Genomic DNA, 16440 nt, shown 5'->3' with positions numbered 1-16440 from the left:
AAACCCTGTCTCAAAAAAAAAAAAAAAAAAAAAAAAGTGCTTACAAATGTGTTTACTGCTGTGAATAATGACTACATTTTATGAGCACAAAGACTTTTAAATTCGAAGTCAGTGCTGTCTCCACTACTTAGGACTGCCTCTCTTTCCACATCACATCCATGTCTGTTGTTTCCCAGAACAGATGCTTACGAAGACAATGCTCGTTGCTGGAGTAGGAGCTGATAAGCAGCATAAAGACTTGAGAGGCAGGTGATATAGACCAGGAACGCTCTCCGTAGCCTGAGTGAGGCCTAGGGCTCACTCCCCACCACTGCATCTTTAAGATGTCAAGAGTTCACAGCTGTTGAAACAGCATCAATTATCTGACCTATGTTTCAGAGAGATAAGGCATTGTATGAGAGCAACCACTAGGCAGCACTCAGATCCCCAGATTCACCTTGGTGACTCCCTCCCTCTACAGGGAGGATGGAAATAAAGAAATGCCATTAGGTGAGCATGCTAGGCCCAGAGCCACTCATTCAGGTCACAAAAAAGAAAAGAAAAAAACAAAAACAAAAACAAAAAACAAATAACCACCCACCGCTGTGCCATCAATGTCAGTGAGTCACAGTCCAGGTAAGAAGGGGCCTTGGAGGCCTTCGCAGACTTGAATCAGCACAGCTTTCCCCCAGGCCCTGGCACACTCTAAACAAGTGTTCTAGTACACTCAGCCCTGAATTAGCAAGTGAAAACCAAATCAGCCTAAGAAGAATTTGGTTATCGGAAACCCATTAATAATAACCTCATATTTGTAGAAATTAACCTAAAACAAGTCCTATGGGCATTCTGTACCAAAGTAACCAAGTGGAAAAGCTCCTGACACGCACAGGAGAGCTCAGGTCCATATCTGTGTCTGACCCTCATTAGCTGTAGCACTTAAGCAAAACACCTGACCTCTCAACTTCATCTGTAAAACGAGAAGGTATTTTATGGCAGACTGTTACTTTCAACTGTGTATCCCTGTTAATACAATGTGCTCATCAGAGATACTAGGTTGGATCGACCTACAGGTCAAGTCCAGAGACACAGGGACTAGGTGTCTTCCTGAGGTCTAGGTGGAAGAAGATGACAGGTAGGAGGGACAGCCATTATTTAAGAACATCTCTTTCAATCAGAAAGTCTTCATAAACAACCAAAGTACTGAGGGCAGTTAAGGCAACAGGGCCACCTCACAAAGAAAACTCATGTGGCCCTCGAGCATGGAGGCTTCAGAGACCACTGAGCAAAGGCTCTCTCGAGTGAGCAGCGACACACTGCCCAGTCCATGGACTCTGACCTGAGTTATGACTGCATTTTTGTACTCCCAGAGGCTTCGGGCCTTGGTTTTCTCCTTGCTGTTCAGCAGCTGAGGCTGAGGGACTGTCCCGGAAGTCCTGGCCTCGATGAATCTTGTTGTCAGGGACCACAACCGCTGTTGCCATCTTAGCACTCCAGGGAGTGCGTCAGCTGCATTTTGTGGCAATCAAGAAGACAAAAAAAAAGGGGGGGGGAATGCTGGTAAGAAGGGAACAAACAAAGCCCCGAGGTCCTCCCAGAGTCAGCCACTACTCCTTTCCAGATCCCTGATGTCCTGAGCAATGGCAGCAGGGCTGCTCAGCAGTTGCTGCCTGCCCTGGGATGGGCATCAGCACACTGCTTTCGGGGTCAGCAAACTTGCTGTGACAGATATGCCTGGGGCTAACAGGGTGCTTAAGATAGTTGCCACTACTAGTGAAGCTGGGATCTCATGAGGACAGGTGACAGTGGCAGTGGCTGCACATGCTGGGGAACAGCCCTGTAGCACAATGCCAGCTAACCTCCTCACCTTGCCAGGTGTGTGTGTTATGTATTCCAAACATGTTCACCAACTCTAACCACTGTTCTGACCTGGGGAAGCAGAACAGACCACCTGGTGGTTCTGGGTCACACAGCTGACCAAATAAGTATGGGTGTAGATAGATGCCTGAACTCTGTGGCTACTGGGTTGGGTATTCTCAAGAGTGGGGACACAGCAGGGACAGCTGGAGGCTTGTGAAAGCAGATGCGGAGACTTGCCCATGCAGAAAGGAGAAAGCTGAGCTAGTGCCTACCCTGTTCCGTATGTCCTGCCTCTGTTACTTAAAGGTAGTTTGTTAGGACTTTCATCTGCCATGACTGTCCAGATCCACCGCTATAAGACATAGTGAGAAACCAGCCAATCCTCAGATAAAACAGACTCCTCCCACAGTCTCTGGCTTTCACTTCCCAAATCTACATCCAGGCAGATCATAAGGGCAAAGCCAAAGCTTTGGAGAAACAAATCTCATGAGGGAAGTCGAGTAGCAGGGAGTGGCTGGTAGGCTGCAAGAGGTCCCAGTATCCAGGCATCATCTTGGTGAGGGAGGAGGACTCTGTTCTAGAAAAACTTTTCAAGGAATGTTAAAGAAGACTGGTTTCTTTGTAGTTCAGAGGGTTGGTCTTTAAGAAAACAGTTGTCCAGAGGCCTGACATTATAATCAGCACAGAGCCTGCAATGGTGTGGACTCCTGGGCCCCAACACCAGCAAGTGTAGGGTGAGGACTGGGAATGTGCACAGGCAGTGGGAACCCCCCACACCCCTACCAAAGGGACCCAAGGCCCCCTGAACAATGGAGATCTAGTGCCTTGGAGAGGGACAAAAGCCCGGACAAGATGACTTCTACAATTCTCCATTACTGTTTCCAGAAAGAAACACTTCCGTCCCCAGTCCCTTCAGAGCCCAGGGTAGCCTGTAAAGGAAGCAGGCAGACTCACTCTTTACATCCCACAAGATGTCCTTCTCAGGAGGGGCTGCAAAGAGGATGTAGAGCCGGATTGTGTCAATTCCATACTGGGCCACAATCTCCTCAGGGTCCACCCCATTGTGTTTGGACTTGCTCATCTTCTCCCAGGTCACCTCTAACTTCTCTTTTGTTTTTGCACAAACAGGAGCAGGACCTAGATGCCGAAAGAGTATTCAGGAACAAGACATGATTCTGATTGGCTCCTGACAGGGAAGTGGGCAGGGTAGAAATTTCATATTTTGACTTTGTTTCGAGGCCTGTGGGCAAAGATGCAAGAAGACTCCACGCTCTCTCTAGCAATGGGCTGTCAAATAAATCTGGGCAAGGTGGAGATGTCCAAGCAAACACTGTGCTACACAGGATGGGGCTGGGTATGAGGGTATAACCAGTCCCAGGAACAGCCTGCAGAGGCCTGACCAGGATCTTAGACTTTACACCCAGGTGGGGTCCAATAGCAGATACTAAAAGCTTCCTAAGAGCTTCTAGACCTTCGTTCTTACCTGTCCCAGCCAGATTGGGCCCTCCTTACCTGTGAAATCTATATCCTCCCTCTTCAGACACTGTCCAGATGGAAGGCGGAATGTCTGCCCCTTAATGAGGCCTTGGGCCAGTAGTTTATGGAAAGGTTCCCTGAGGAAAGATCACAGGGAAAAAAGAGGTGGGGGGAATGGAGCAGCCAGGACTCAAGGTATCCAGAAATCATTACTATGGACCACACCTGAGAATAGGCTCCTGGGATATGGTGTTAACATTAAGTCAGAGCAGCAGCCAGGTCCACTTTGTACTGAGCTGAGGTGGAAAGAGCACAGGCCTCAGATCTGGAAGGCCTGGATCTCACCAACTTCTACCTGAGCCACAAAAGCCACTTCCTTGCTCTGGGAGTCCAGTTTGCCAATCTATAACATGGGAGGAAGAAAAACTTGCCAAGGTATGGATGGGAAGTTGGGTTCAAGTGACTGCATGAAAATAGAGCCAGTGTCAGCTGCCCATCAGGGCCTAGAGGGAGTACTGAAGGCTGTCCTTATGAGGGGCGCTTGCTATTTCCCTTAACACAGGACCTGCTTAGACTGTCTTAAAGTTTTAAATCTAATGAGTTGGGCAGAAATGGGTCATTTCTGTTAAAATCAAAGTATTACCTACCTGTCCTTCCTAGCCTATTACACTCTAAGGAGACAGCTTCCATCAGCTGGTGTGTTAGTTACATATCATGTGTGGTGGTTTGATTAGGTTTGGCTCCCATAGACTCATGTGTTTAAATGCTTGGCCCATAGGGATTGTCACTATTAGGAGGTGTGACCTTGTTGGAATAGGTGCAGTTTTGTTGGAGGATGGATAACACTGTGGGGGTAGGGCTTATATTTGCTCAAGCTTTGCCCAGTGTAGAATTCCAGTCCCCCTTTGCTGCCTTCAGATCAAGATGTAGAACTCCCAGCTCCTCCAGCAGCATGTCTGCCTGCACACTGCTATACTTCCTGTCATGCTGATAATGGACTGAACTTCTGAACCTGTAAGCCAGCCCCAGTTAAATGTTTCATGTATAAGAGTCTTGGTCTCTTCACAGAAATAAAACCCTAAGACACCATGAGAAAACAACATGACCAAGGCAACTTATAAACAAAAGCATTTAACTTGGGGCTCATGATTGAAGAGGGTTAGGGTTCTTGGCCATCACAGTGGGGAAGCACAGTAGCAGGCACAGTGGGTCCTCCAGAAGAGAAGCCAGTGATCCCCTGGGTGCTGAGATTAAAGGCATGCACCTCCACAGTCACTACAATGGTTTATTCTTAAGAAACACTCAAATTCTTTACCCTATATTATTTTATTTTTTAAGAATGTGTGGATTCTTGATGCATTTCAGCAAGTCATTCCAGACGCCATCCTATGCAAGTATTTCATGTTGCTCTGGACAACTAGAGATTCGTTCAGTTACACTGCCATGGCAGACCTTCCAACATCCTAGCTCTGGGGTGCAAGGCACTGACACGGGGTTGGGGAGTGGGGGCGGGCAGGTATTGGGGAGCTCCTACTCAGGGAATCAGAAATCCAGAAACCTAGCCACAAGCTATAAACCAGGAGAGTCTTGCAGGTTAATCCCATGAGATCCTTACTTCATGTTCAAGGTTTTCTGATTTATGTGAGTCCTGGCCCAAGTGGTCCCTGCCCAACAGCTATGGGTAGGCAGTAACAAGGAGGGAGACATTTTCTAGTAGATTCAAGAGAGCAGATAGAGCAGACAAGAGAGTGAGAGAGATGAGGGCTAGGAATATTCCTAATTTTTGTGTGTATCAGTCCCATACTGCACCATAATTTCCTCAGGGTGCAGGTGCTAAATACATGTTCTGCCTGAAATGCAGCCCACCATACTGTTCTAAGGTCTTTTCATGAGTATGTATGATTTGTGTGTGCATAGAAGCAGATGGAAACAATGGTGGGAGACTGGAGAAATGGCGCAGTGGTCAAGAGCAGCAGCTGCTTTCCAGAGGTTCTGAGTTCGATTCCCAGCACCTATATGGCAGCTCCCAACCATCTATAATGGGATCTGATGCTGCCTTCTGGTATGCATGCAGACAAAGTTCTAAAACAAGTAAATAAAGTAAAATAAGTAAGTAAATCTTTTTTAAAAAGAAGCAATGGTGAGAGATGGGGCACATTTACAAAGGTGGAAAAAATCAAGTACAGTTAACATTCAAAAAGAAACGCTGTTATTTATTATCATTAGGGTTTTGTTTGTTTGTTTGTTTTATATACTCAAGTGACCCACCACTGTCACCTTCTGGTGATGTGTAGAATTGCAACTTGCAAGCCAGACCCTGACCCTGGCTATTTGTATCTGCCTAAAACTGTACTCTAGCTTTTAAATCTCCCTCTCTCCCTTTCCCTTCTCTCTCTTCTGTCTCTGTCTCCCCCTCCCTTTCCCTCTGTCTTTCCCTATTCCCTCTCTCCCCTTTTCTTTTTCCCTTTCCCTCTCCCCCTCCTCCTCTCACTGTCTCTATTTCCCCCTCCTCTCTCCTTCCTATGTTTAAAGAAAACTGTCAAATGACATTTTAACAGTCACACTGAAAAGTACACTAGTTCTGGGGTACGTACAACTTGACGAATCCTCATGACACAGACATCTGTGTAAACACAGACAAGCAAACAGCACCTAGCATGCCTCCCCCCCTCCCCCCCCCGCTCCAGGTACTCTGTCTCCTCTGCCACCTGACTAGTTTGACTACTACCAGAATCATTTACTTTTTTATTTCAAAATAACTTCAAACAGTTTCTGAGTGAGGGCCCAAGGGTGTCCACACTGGCCCCTTTCCCATAATTGGCAGCATTGTACCAGGACTAAGACTCTGATAATGTGTCTCAATCTCTGAAATTTATGCTACTAGATCCCTAAAGTCCATCTAGACTCCAGCTTCTCCCAGTTACAGCCCAGCAGGTACTGTCTCAGACAGATGATTTAGTATAGGGATGATAAAACTTGGCATGGGAAATGGGTAGGAGCTGGAGAGATGGCTCAGTAATTAAGAGCACTGGTTGTCCCAGTGATTCCCAGCACCTATAAGACATCTTACTGTCTTTAACCCCAGTTCCAGGGATCCAATGCCCTCTTCTGGTCCCTGAGGTACTGTACATATGTGGTGAACAGACATGCACACAGGCAAAACACCCATATAAATAGAATGTTTTTAAAATGGCTTGAGTTCCAGTGGCCTGGCTATGGTCCCCCAGGCTCCCCTGAGCCTCAGCAGCTCTTCATTTCTGCAGACTTCTTTGAGCCAATGTGATTCTCCTATAAAGGCAGAAATGGTCTACTAAGAATGAGAATGAGAGACTCTTGCATCCCAGTACTGTCTTCCAAGAGCAGAAGGGTGACCCAGATTCTCCTGACCCCTTCAATTGCAACCCTTGGAAGCAGACTATTTCTATCAACAGTGAAGCATAACCTGTGTAAGCAGGAAGACAAGTGCTGGAATCTTCACCATTTCTAGGTTAGTCCAGGTTCCTCCTCTGTCCTACCTCTAAAGGGTGGAAAGAAGGAAGAGAGCAAGCAAGCTCAGGAAATTCTAAGCACAGATCGACAGGTTACTTTAGGTGTTATTTCTATGAATACTGAAGCCCTAGAGAGACAGCTGCCCACTCCTCTAACTGCACCAGGTGGCTGCTGATGTAGAACCAAGAAACCAAGTTGAGGCCTGCCCTCATCCAAAATTACCAGGATTCTCCCTGGGTCTCCTTTTTGTAGACTATATTCTGTAAATGGCTGCTCTTTAAAACTATTATGTAATCACCGCAAAAGTCTGGCTGGGTGTGGTGGTACACACCATAAATAATCCTATGGCTGGCTGTGGTGGCACATACCTATAAATAATCCCATGGCTAGGTGTGGTGGTGCACACTATAAATAATCCCATGACTGTCTGTGGTGGTGCACACTATAAATAATCCCATGACTGTCTGTGGTGGTGCACACTATAAATAATCCCATGACTGTCTGTGGTGGTGCACACTATAAATAATCCCAACACTGAGGGAGGAAGAACAAGAGTTCTAGGTTGGCCTGGGCCATATGGTGAGTATAGAAAAAAGAAAATACATAAAATTTCCATGAGACCATGACAGTAACAGGATACAACCCACAACTAGCAAATCTGTTTTCACAGATACAAAATGGACTGAGTAGCACCACAAGCATTGTAACTGATTATCTGATGGGCCCAGTGATATCAATGTTTAGTGTTCTGATGCAGATCTGTTGTTCTCACACATCAAGGTCTCTGGGGTAAGAAGCAGAAGGCCAGTTTCAACAATCAGTTACACCCAGCATGTTTTTCATACAGTAGAGTTCTAACCAGAGCTGGCAGAGAGGATAAGGGTGGAGCCTCCAGCACCCTCATCCTAACAAAGCTAAATCTCTATCTGCTTTATGGAGAATCTGAACGCTATAGAAATAGTTTTAGGTTGAGACAGGGCCAACCCTACTACCTTTGCCCTCCAAGTAGTGGGATTCCAGGCATGTACATAAGTCATACATTTTTATCTATCAAAAATTTTAAAATAGGGCAGGCAAGAAGGCTAAGTGCGTGACGATGCTTGATGAGCTTAGTTCAATCCCTGGGACCTACATGGTGGACGGAGAGAACCAACAGCTGCACGGGGTCTTCTGAACCCCATGGAACACCAACAAGCACAGGCCCACCCTCATGTGCACACACATAAACTAATAAGTAAATGTAACACAAAGCACTTAAAATAGATTCACTATGCAGCTCTGGAAGGCCTAGAACTCAAGAGATTTGCCTGCTTCTGCCCCAAGTTAGGGAAATATATATCTCTATCTATCTATCTAATCTATCTATCTATCTATCTATCTATCTATCTATCTATCTATCTACCTACCTATCTATCTTGACCCAAGATTTCAATGTTAGGACTGACTCTTAAGATATACTTCCCTATCTTGCTGAGAAATAAAACATCACTCTTTTAAAAAATAATAATATATTAGAAAAATAAATAAATGATTTAATCAATTATGACATACTATGAAGGAAAAAATGGGAAATATGTATGTTCTGATGGAGAAAACCATCAAAACTTCCACTAAGTCAAAAAATCAAAAGACACCAGGTAGTATATGTAACATTCACAAATGAGCAGTCAGGTTGGGCACAGTTACATGCTCATAACCCCAAGACTTAGGAGATGGAGACAAAAGGATAGTTCTAGGTCATCATCAAGACATATTCATAGGGGGAGGATAAGAAAAATATTATTTTGATCTGCAATATGAAATGAAACAAAAGCCCAGGTAACGGAGAGAATGTGGGAAACCGGAAGGGAGACGTGCACTTCCTGTATAGCTATTAAGTTAGGTATTTAACAGGGTGACCTGAGATCATTCTGCTAATAGCATGCACACAGGAGACTGTAATTTATTGTCCTTCCAGAAGAATAACTAAAAAGGCTACACATGGTATAAAATACACTGTTTAAAATACGTCATTGAGCTGGCAAAACCAAAGCAGAATAAAGAAACAACAAAAATCCCAGACACGTAGAAAGTACAGTTTATTTAGCCAGTTCTTCTCTAAGTGATCTAGGGGACTCCTGAGCAGAGAAGGGATGGCGAAGACTAGATAGGAGAGCTGGAGACCAAAACCTTCCAGTACAGCAGGAGCCACTGAAGCCACATAAGTGTTAGGAAGCTGCTCACAGTTGGTTAGCACAGAAAAGCCATTAAACTTACATTCATTGACCATGGCGAAATAAGAAACTTTGCTGGAAATCTACAAACATAAGCTGATCCTATTGGTTAGTTCTAGGACTGGATCCATGCTACCTGTATGGTCACACAACCTCAGGTGGAAAATCTGAGGTGGCTGTGGATTGGTGTTCTCTCCAGCAACAGAGGGAAGCTAACACAAACTGCCTATACAGAGGTACCAGGAGATCCCATAAACAAGCAAACATGACATATAAGCTTGACTGAAAATCACTGTCTCCCAAAAAACAATGAGCCATATTTAAGAGTAGCAAAAACAGGAACAAGAAAGATCACACTGAGCTGAGACACGGGGTTAGCTGTCGTATGTAAATAAGCTGGACTCAATAAGCTTTAGGAAATAGATAGGTTTGAAATATATTTATACTAAAAAAGAAAGCCGGGGTGCTAGAGAGATGGCTCAGTACTTAAGAGAGCTCTAGGACCTGGACTTGGCTACCAGCACCTACATGACCGCTCACAACTTCCTGTACCTCATTCCAGATGATCTGAAACTGAGGTGGACTCCTGCACAGATGTGATGCAAATATACTCACAAAGGCGTGAACACACACACACACACACACACACACACACACACACACAGAGAGAGAGAGAGAGAGAGAGAGAGAGAGAGAGAGAGAGAGAGAGAGAGAGAAACANAGAGAGAGAGAGAGAGAGAGAGAGAGAGAGAGAGAGAGAGAGAGAGAGAGAGAAACAGAGAATGTGAAAGGTTAAATGAGAGATGCCTAATAAGCTGAATGGTCTAAATACAGTTAATCAAAGTTTCAAAAGAAGAAAATTGGAGGGTGGGATGAGGAAGGGACAGTTAAGAAGCCCTGTATCTGGGGTTGGAGAGAGGGCTTAGCAGTTAAGAGCACTGGCTGCTCTTCCAGAAATCCTGAGTTCAATTCCCAACAGCCACATGGTGGCTCACAACCATCAGTAATGGGATCTGATGCCCTCTTCTGTTGTGCATGAAGACAGAGTACTCATATACATAAATAAATAAATCTTAAAAAAATTAATCCAAAGCAGAATAAACAACTCCACACTTACAGAAAGCATGTGGTCTTCAAAATGCCAGAGACAATGAGGGTGTGTTGACAACAAAGAGCGGTCACTCAGAGGAAACCATGCACACGCAGAGCCCAGATCTCCATCTCACCAAGTACCCCTGGCAGGGCTAGAGCTCACTATATAGACCAGGCTGGCCTCAAACACACCGAGATCCACCTGCTTTTGCTTCCAGTGTGCTGGGTTTATAGGCATGCACCCCTGCAACAAGGAAAACAAGCTGTGGCTGAGGGGAAGTGCTAGCTCAGAGCCCTGTGTTAAGAAGGAGTCTTCTATGGATAATGTTTGGGCTGAAAACAGAGTGCATTGTAGTTTAACTGTTTAGAGTACATGAGGCTCAGAGTTTAATACTCAGAATGATAGGAAATAAACAGATGGCCGGGAAGTATGGCTCATACCTTTAATCCCAACACTCGGGAAGCAGAGGCAGTCAGATCTCTCTCTCTGTGAGTTCAAGGCCAGCCTGGTCTACAGAATGAGTTCCAGGACAGCCAGGACAGGTACACAGAGAAACCCTAACTCAATAAACAAACAAACAAACAATTAAAAAGATATTTGAAAATATGACACTGAAATAAATTTACTTTTAGAGAAAAGAACAAATACATGGACCATCAATAAAGAAAACAAAAAGACATACGGAAGGATGTATTTCAGACAAAAAGATTATTTGAGATGTTAAGATTAGACATGAGAAGAGGGATGAGAAAGGGCAGTGGCCAATGTGGTTCCAAGACAGTACCAAAGAAAAATGCCCAGTGTGTGCTCTGGAATTTGACAGGAGGAGGGAGTCTAGAACTGACAAAGAGAACAAAGGTGTAACCAGGGAGAGTCTCTGGAAGAAAAAGGGACAAGGAAGAGAGCATCCCTCAGAGGACACCAAGGTTTGGCTGTAAATAACAAATTAGCATAACAGAGAGCAAGTGGGAGTGGAGATTCCACCAGCAGGCCCTACTGTGGGTGCAATACATTAATTCATGGTGAGGATACCACAGAACAGTGGGGAAAAGGCTAAGCTGTTCAGTGATGGCTCAAATGCATGAAAAGCAATAGCCACAGAGGGGAAGGTTAATTGTGTGTGTGTGTGTGTGTGTGTGTGTGTGTGTGTGTGTATGTATGTGTTTGTGGTGTTGGGGATTGGATCCAGGGTCTGGTATACACTAGGCACGTACTCTACCACAGAGCCCCGTCTTCAACCTCAGGTATTAAATTTTACTATATTAGACTAATGATTTCTGCTCATCAAAAGATACAATAGAAATAAGCCAAGAATAAGGAAATGTTGGCAATGCATATAATGAAAAACACTAGCATGGAAAAACCCTCAAAGGTGAAGAGCCCCTTTGTTGCAGTGGCTATATAATCCAAGTTCTGCAATGGAAATCCCAGTCCATACATGGGGATGCTGCTCAGCAATGAAACAGGAAGAGGTACCATGCTGAATCTCAAATAGAATATGTGCTATACGATCCTAATCACAGAAGGATCAATGCAGGGAAGAGAAATAGAACTGGATGATTTCCATACAAGCCTCATGACCTGAGTTTGGTCCCCAAAACCTAAAGGTGAAAAAGGAAACTGATTCCACAAATTTGTCCTCTGACCTCCACATGCGTGCTGTGACACATAAGCCTCTCCCCACAATCATACATACATACAATAATAATAAGTGCAATGGAGTCAGAAGTGATACATTTATGAAGAGATTAGTGTTAAAATTTACTATGGGAGTTAGTTATCTTGGGGAAGGATGGAGGGGGAAGGGGTGATGTGACTGGCAAGGGGCATCCTGTGAGCACCAAGATATGAATATACTGTTCTACTTCCCATACTGAGGGGGGGAGCATGAATGTTCATTTACTTTTTATCTTTTGGTTCTTAGAGAGAGGGTCTTATAGTGATAATTAAGTGATTAATTTTGGTTTCTTTAAAAAAACACAGCAATATTATATAAGGTATTATATGAATGTTTTTGTTTTAATCCCAGGTGTGGGGTTATGGGGCTGTTCCCCAGAATCTGACTATGATTTGCCTCATGCTCTGGCAGGGATGTGATTTTTGTCATAGTTTCTGTGACTCTGTGACATTTGGAATTCTGGGGATGTTTCAGAGGGTCTATAAATGCTGGGGCCCTGAGACAGTCTCTCCATATGGCCTAAAGCTCATTATGCAGCCAAGACTAGCCTCAAGTTTGCATCCATCCTTCTGTGCTGGCCTCTTGAGTGCTAGGAATACACCCTTTCTTACATCTTTTGAATGTTATGAGGAACACATTATAAACCAACAGGAGAAAAACTGTCAATGGATTTGCAATGCTATCCTCTGCTCTGATACACAAATGTTAGAGTGATGTATTAGAGAAGGATTCAGCCAAGGTTAGAGGTACAGTTTACCCAGAGTGACAAGTATGTGAGATGCTTCAGGAATCACATAACATCACAATGCTCCTCTTTCCTTTATAAGTAAAAAGCTCAAATTACTTAACAGACAGATGTACTGAAAGCCGCTTTTCACACCAGATGATTAAGAGGTTTGTGTAAATGGACCTCAAATTGTAAAGACCTACAATGGCCTCTAAAGCATACATGAAAAACAGATTTTTTTTGTATACACAAATTATCTTGATTCCCAAGAGATACCTGTTTCCAGTTATTGCTTATGAACAGAACTGTTTTGTAAAGTACAACGAATGCTCACCTGTGCTTCACCATCTTTTGACCATGGCAAAAATGACTAAAGAATCGTGCATAGAACAAGTGCATGACAGCATGCTCTTTTCCTCCGATGTACAGATCCACGGGCATCCAGAAGTCTGCCAGTGCTGAGCTGAAAGGACTGAGAGAAAGATAAGTGGGCATTTTAATGTCTTCTTTGCCACAACTGTATAAATTAAACCTATTGCAATGTGCTCATCCCTTGAAATTACTAGTGCCAGAAAAAATGACTTCTTTTTAAACAAAAGAATAATGTACACTTAAATAAGTGAGGAAAGGAAAAGCATTGGCTGGACCACAGGCCATCCTCTAACCTCTGTGCACGGTTCACAGCACATGTGCACGCACACACACACACACACACACACACACACACACACACCACCACCACCACCACCACCAACAACAACAAATGTAATAAAAATTTAATTTTTGAGCCAGATGGTGGTGGTCCACACCTTTAATCCCAGCACTTGGGAGGCAGAGTAGGCAGATCTCTGAGTTCAAGACCAAACTTGTCTACAGAGCAAGTTCCAGGACAGCCAGGGCTACACAGAAAAACCCTGTCTCTAAAAAAGAAAAAGAGCAACAATAAAAAACAATTTTTTGTTTGTTTGTTTGTTTGTTTGTTTGAGACAGGGTTTCTCTGTATACCCCTGGCTATCCTGGAACTCACTCTGTAGACCAGGCTGGTCTCGAACTCAGAAATTTGCCTGCCTCTGCCTCCCAAGTGCTGGGATTAAAGGCGTACGCCGCCACGCCCAGCTAAAAAATAATTTTTAAATAAAACAAGAACAAGAGAAAAAGATACCAGCAACAAAGCATCTCTGTAGGATGTTTATTTGAATGACTAGCTTTAATTTTTAGTATTAGACAATTGAGATTTTTAAAATTTTCACCAATAGAGGGCAATAGTAGCATTTATAATAGAAACTAGCATATTAAGTGATCATTTTAAAACAGAAATCAATCTTATTTTTAAAGTGCTTTGAAATAGCCAGCAAGAGTCCAAATATGGCTTACTGAAAGAGTAAAACTTATCTAGGGCCTGTTATAAGACATCCCAGTAACTCCCTCATTTACTGGATGCTTTGTGACCAACATGGATATCAAAGGTCAGACTTCCTCCTACTCCTGTTCCCTAATGTACAGAGGGGAAGGACTCGCCAGGTCATCTATTTGTTGGCTGCTGCCTTGAGAAAGAGCCACTGTGGCTGGGGAATAGACCTCCCTGTTTCCACGGCAACCCTCCATTCGAAGTTAACTGAGCAACTTGCTTGGAGGAGCTGCGCTCCCTGGCTTTACAATTTCAGAGTTTTCTCTCCAATGCCACAAAGTATTTTCCTGTAGCATGCTCTTGACTGACCAGTTCTGAAACACAAACAGAAACTGCTGGTGGCAGGTCAGGAAGCCTGGCCAAGCAGTGTACCTCTTAGCATAGGCCTCTTTGCAGTTACAACTGTGCTAACACTCTCAAAATAAAGAAAAAAAAAAAAAAAGGCAAAAGAAGGTCACCCAAATTAACCAACTAAATGAACAAATAAATTTCCAACTACTTTTTCTTTTTATTTATGAAAAAAAAAGTTTCTTAAAGAAATCCAACTGCTGCTGGGCATGGTTGCATAGACCTTGAATCCCCAAACCTGGAAAGCCGAGACAGGCTCATCTCTGCGAGTTTAGCACCAGCCTGGTCTACATAGCACCCAGATGCTCGGAACTCAATATTCAAACAGATGACCTTGAACTCACAGGAATCCACCTGCTTCTGTCTCCTGAGTGAGGGGAGTAAGACATTATCGCACCTGGTTACCTACTGACTTTTAACTCTATTCCTCTTCATCCTTCCTCTTCTTCTCTCTCTCCCTTCGCCCACTCCTCTCTTTGACATGGGGTCTTGTATAGCCCAGGCTGGTCTTGATCTCTTGATTTTCCAGTTCTTGCCTCCAGAATGCTGGGATTATACACATGTACCAGCACTTTTGGCTTCCGCTCTTACTTCAATTATTTAAAAATGTATATTAATTACTGATTTGCACTTTAGGAGATTTATCGTTTATATGTGGTAAGAGTCTACACTTCTTAGCTCTCCCCAACACCATCCTGTCTCTCTTCAGTCCACATAAGGCACCCCTACTGCCCCTATCATTCCATAGTGCAGGGTGTCCACATCTTCCTTTAGCTGTTTTTTCAATTTATATTATAGATAGGATTTACTGGGCTGAGTAATCTAACTTAATAATTAATATACTCACATTAAAAGAGCCTTTTCTCTGGTACTTTAAGCTTCTCCAAGCTGAGAACCTGGCAGGAAGTGCACAGCTGACCAACAATAGCCACCACTGTGTCTATGGGCTACTCTGGCCTAGCCCCTGGTCTCCATCTACTTCCAGGAGAAGAAAAGGAGGGCACCAGCACAAAGGTGCACCTGCCACCTTGGGTTCTGAGTTGACATGTGCACTGGCATTCTTTCCACAGCCTTGCTGAGGCATTGAAAGCTTTGTACAGTGGAGGCTCCTCCTCCTCCTCCTCCTCCTCCTCCTCGTCTCTGGGCGCCAGTTGCACAAACACACAGTGTGGGTGTTCTCTCTGCCAGCTCTGCTCCTCTCTGCCCCACCCAGGCACGTTCATGGAGGATGCAGAGTGCTACTGTTCCGCAGTAGGGGCATTACCTGTGAGTATTGTGAGGGTCAGTATATCTGAGGTAGTACCATGCAGAATCCACAAAGGTGTCCATGGTGTCTGTCTCTCTCTTTGCTGATCCCTTGCACCTGAGAAAAGAAATTTATCAATTTGCTTTTTTTCTAGGTTTCAGTGCAGTTTCCTACCAGCTGTACTTGTGAGATGTTGGGCCTCCCAATATTTTACTTTGAGCAGTGTAAGTTTGAATGAGGATGCTCGCAGAGAGCAGGGAGAGGAGGAATGGAGTCTCCAAAAGGATCTTTCCATTCACTAAGCACCTAAGAGCTGCAGTCTGTTTTCAATTTACAGAGGAAAAAAGGGTTGTGTGTAATATCCCATATCTGTTAAACAATCTACACTGGCTCTATGAATATTACAGAAGGAATCAGCCCTCCCACCCCACCTCAGGTCAGATGACCAAACCGGGCCTCGCGCCTGCATTTTAGTCAGGAGGCCTGGGCATGGTGGCATTCCTCAGGGCAGGAACTGTCAGAGAAGTTCCTAGGGAATCCTGTGTGCCACCAGAGAGGGGTGCCAATCTCCACAGTGGTTCTCTAAAGTAAAGCCAGGTCTTTATGTGGATTGCATCTTGCATCTTCTTCTGATGATAGACAGTATTTTGGGAAGTAACTGGAAGATAAAGCACCTTCTATTTCTTGCCCAACTTGGGGAACATGGAAGAGAACAGAGACCCACTACCCAGAAGCAATTCCACCTGAGCGACACTCATCATGCTCACTTATTCCATCTGAGTGACACTCATCATGCTCACTTANTCCATCTGAGTGACACTCATCATGCTCACTTATTCCACCTGAGCGACACTCATCATGCTCACTTATTCCACCTGAGCGACACTCATCATGTCACTTATTCCACCTGAGCGACACTCATCATG

General features: G+C 44.3%; 1 protein-coding gene across 1 annotated transcript in view; it reads right to left on the bottom strand.

The window, feature by feature from the left end:
• Window positions 1-16440, bottom strand: part of Lars2 (leucyl-tRNA synthetase 2, mitochondrial) — a 99945-nt gene that overhangs the window by 12339 nt on the left and 71166 nt on the right. The window contains exons 13-17 of the mRNA XM_021206583.2: window positions 15533-15631; window positions 12847-12984; window positions 3349-3449; window positions 2791-2973; window positions 1316-1485 (exon numbers count right to left, since the gene is read on the bottom strand). Of these exons, the coding sequence (XP_021062242.1) occupies window positions 1316-1485; window positions 2791-2973; window positions 3349-3449; window positions 12847-12984; window positions 15533-15631 (691 nt within the window). The remainder of the gene's footprint in view (window positions 1-1315; window positions 1486-2790; window positions 2974-3348; window positions 3450-12846; window positions 12985-15532; window positions 15632-16440) is intronic.

This window comes from Mus pahari, chromosome 10 (genome assembly GCF_900095145.1).
Source record: "Mus pahari chromosome 10, PAHARI_EIJ_v1.1, whole genome shotgun sequence".
Classification (NCBI taxonomy): domain Eukaryota; kingdom Metazoa; phylum Chordata; class Mammalia; order Rodentia; family Muridae; genus Mus; species Mus pahari.
This window is presented reverse-complemented; position numbering and strand designations above follow the sequence as displayed.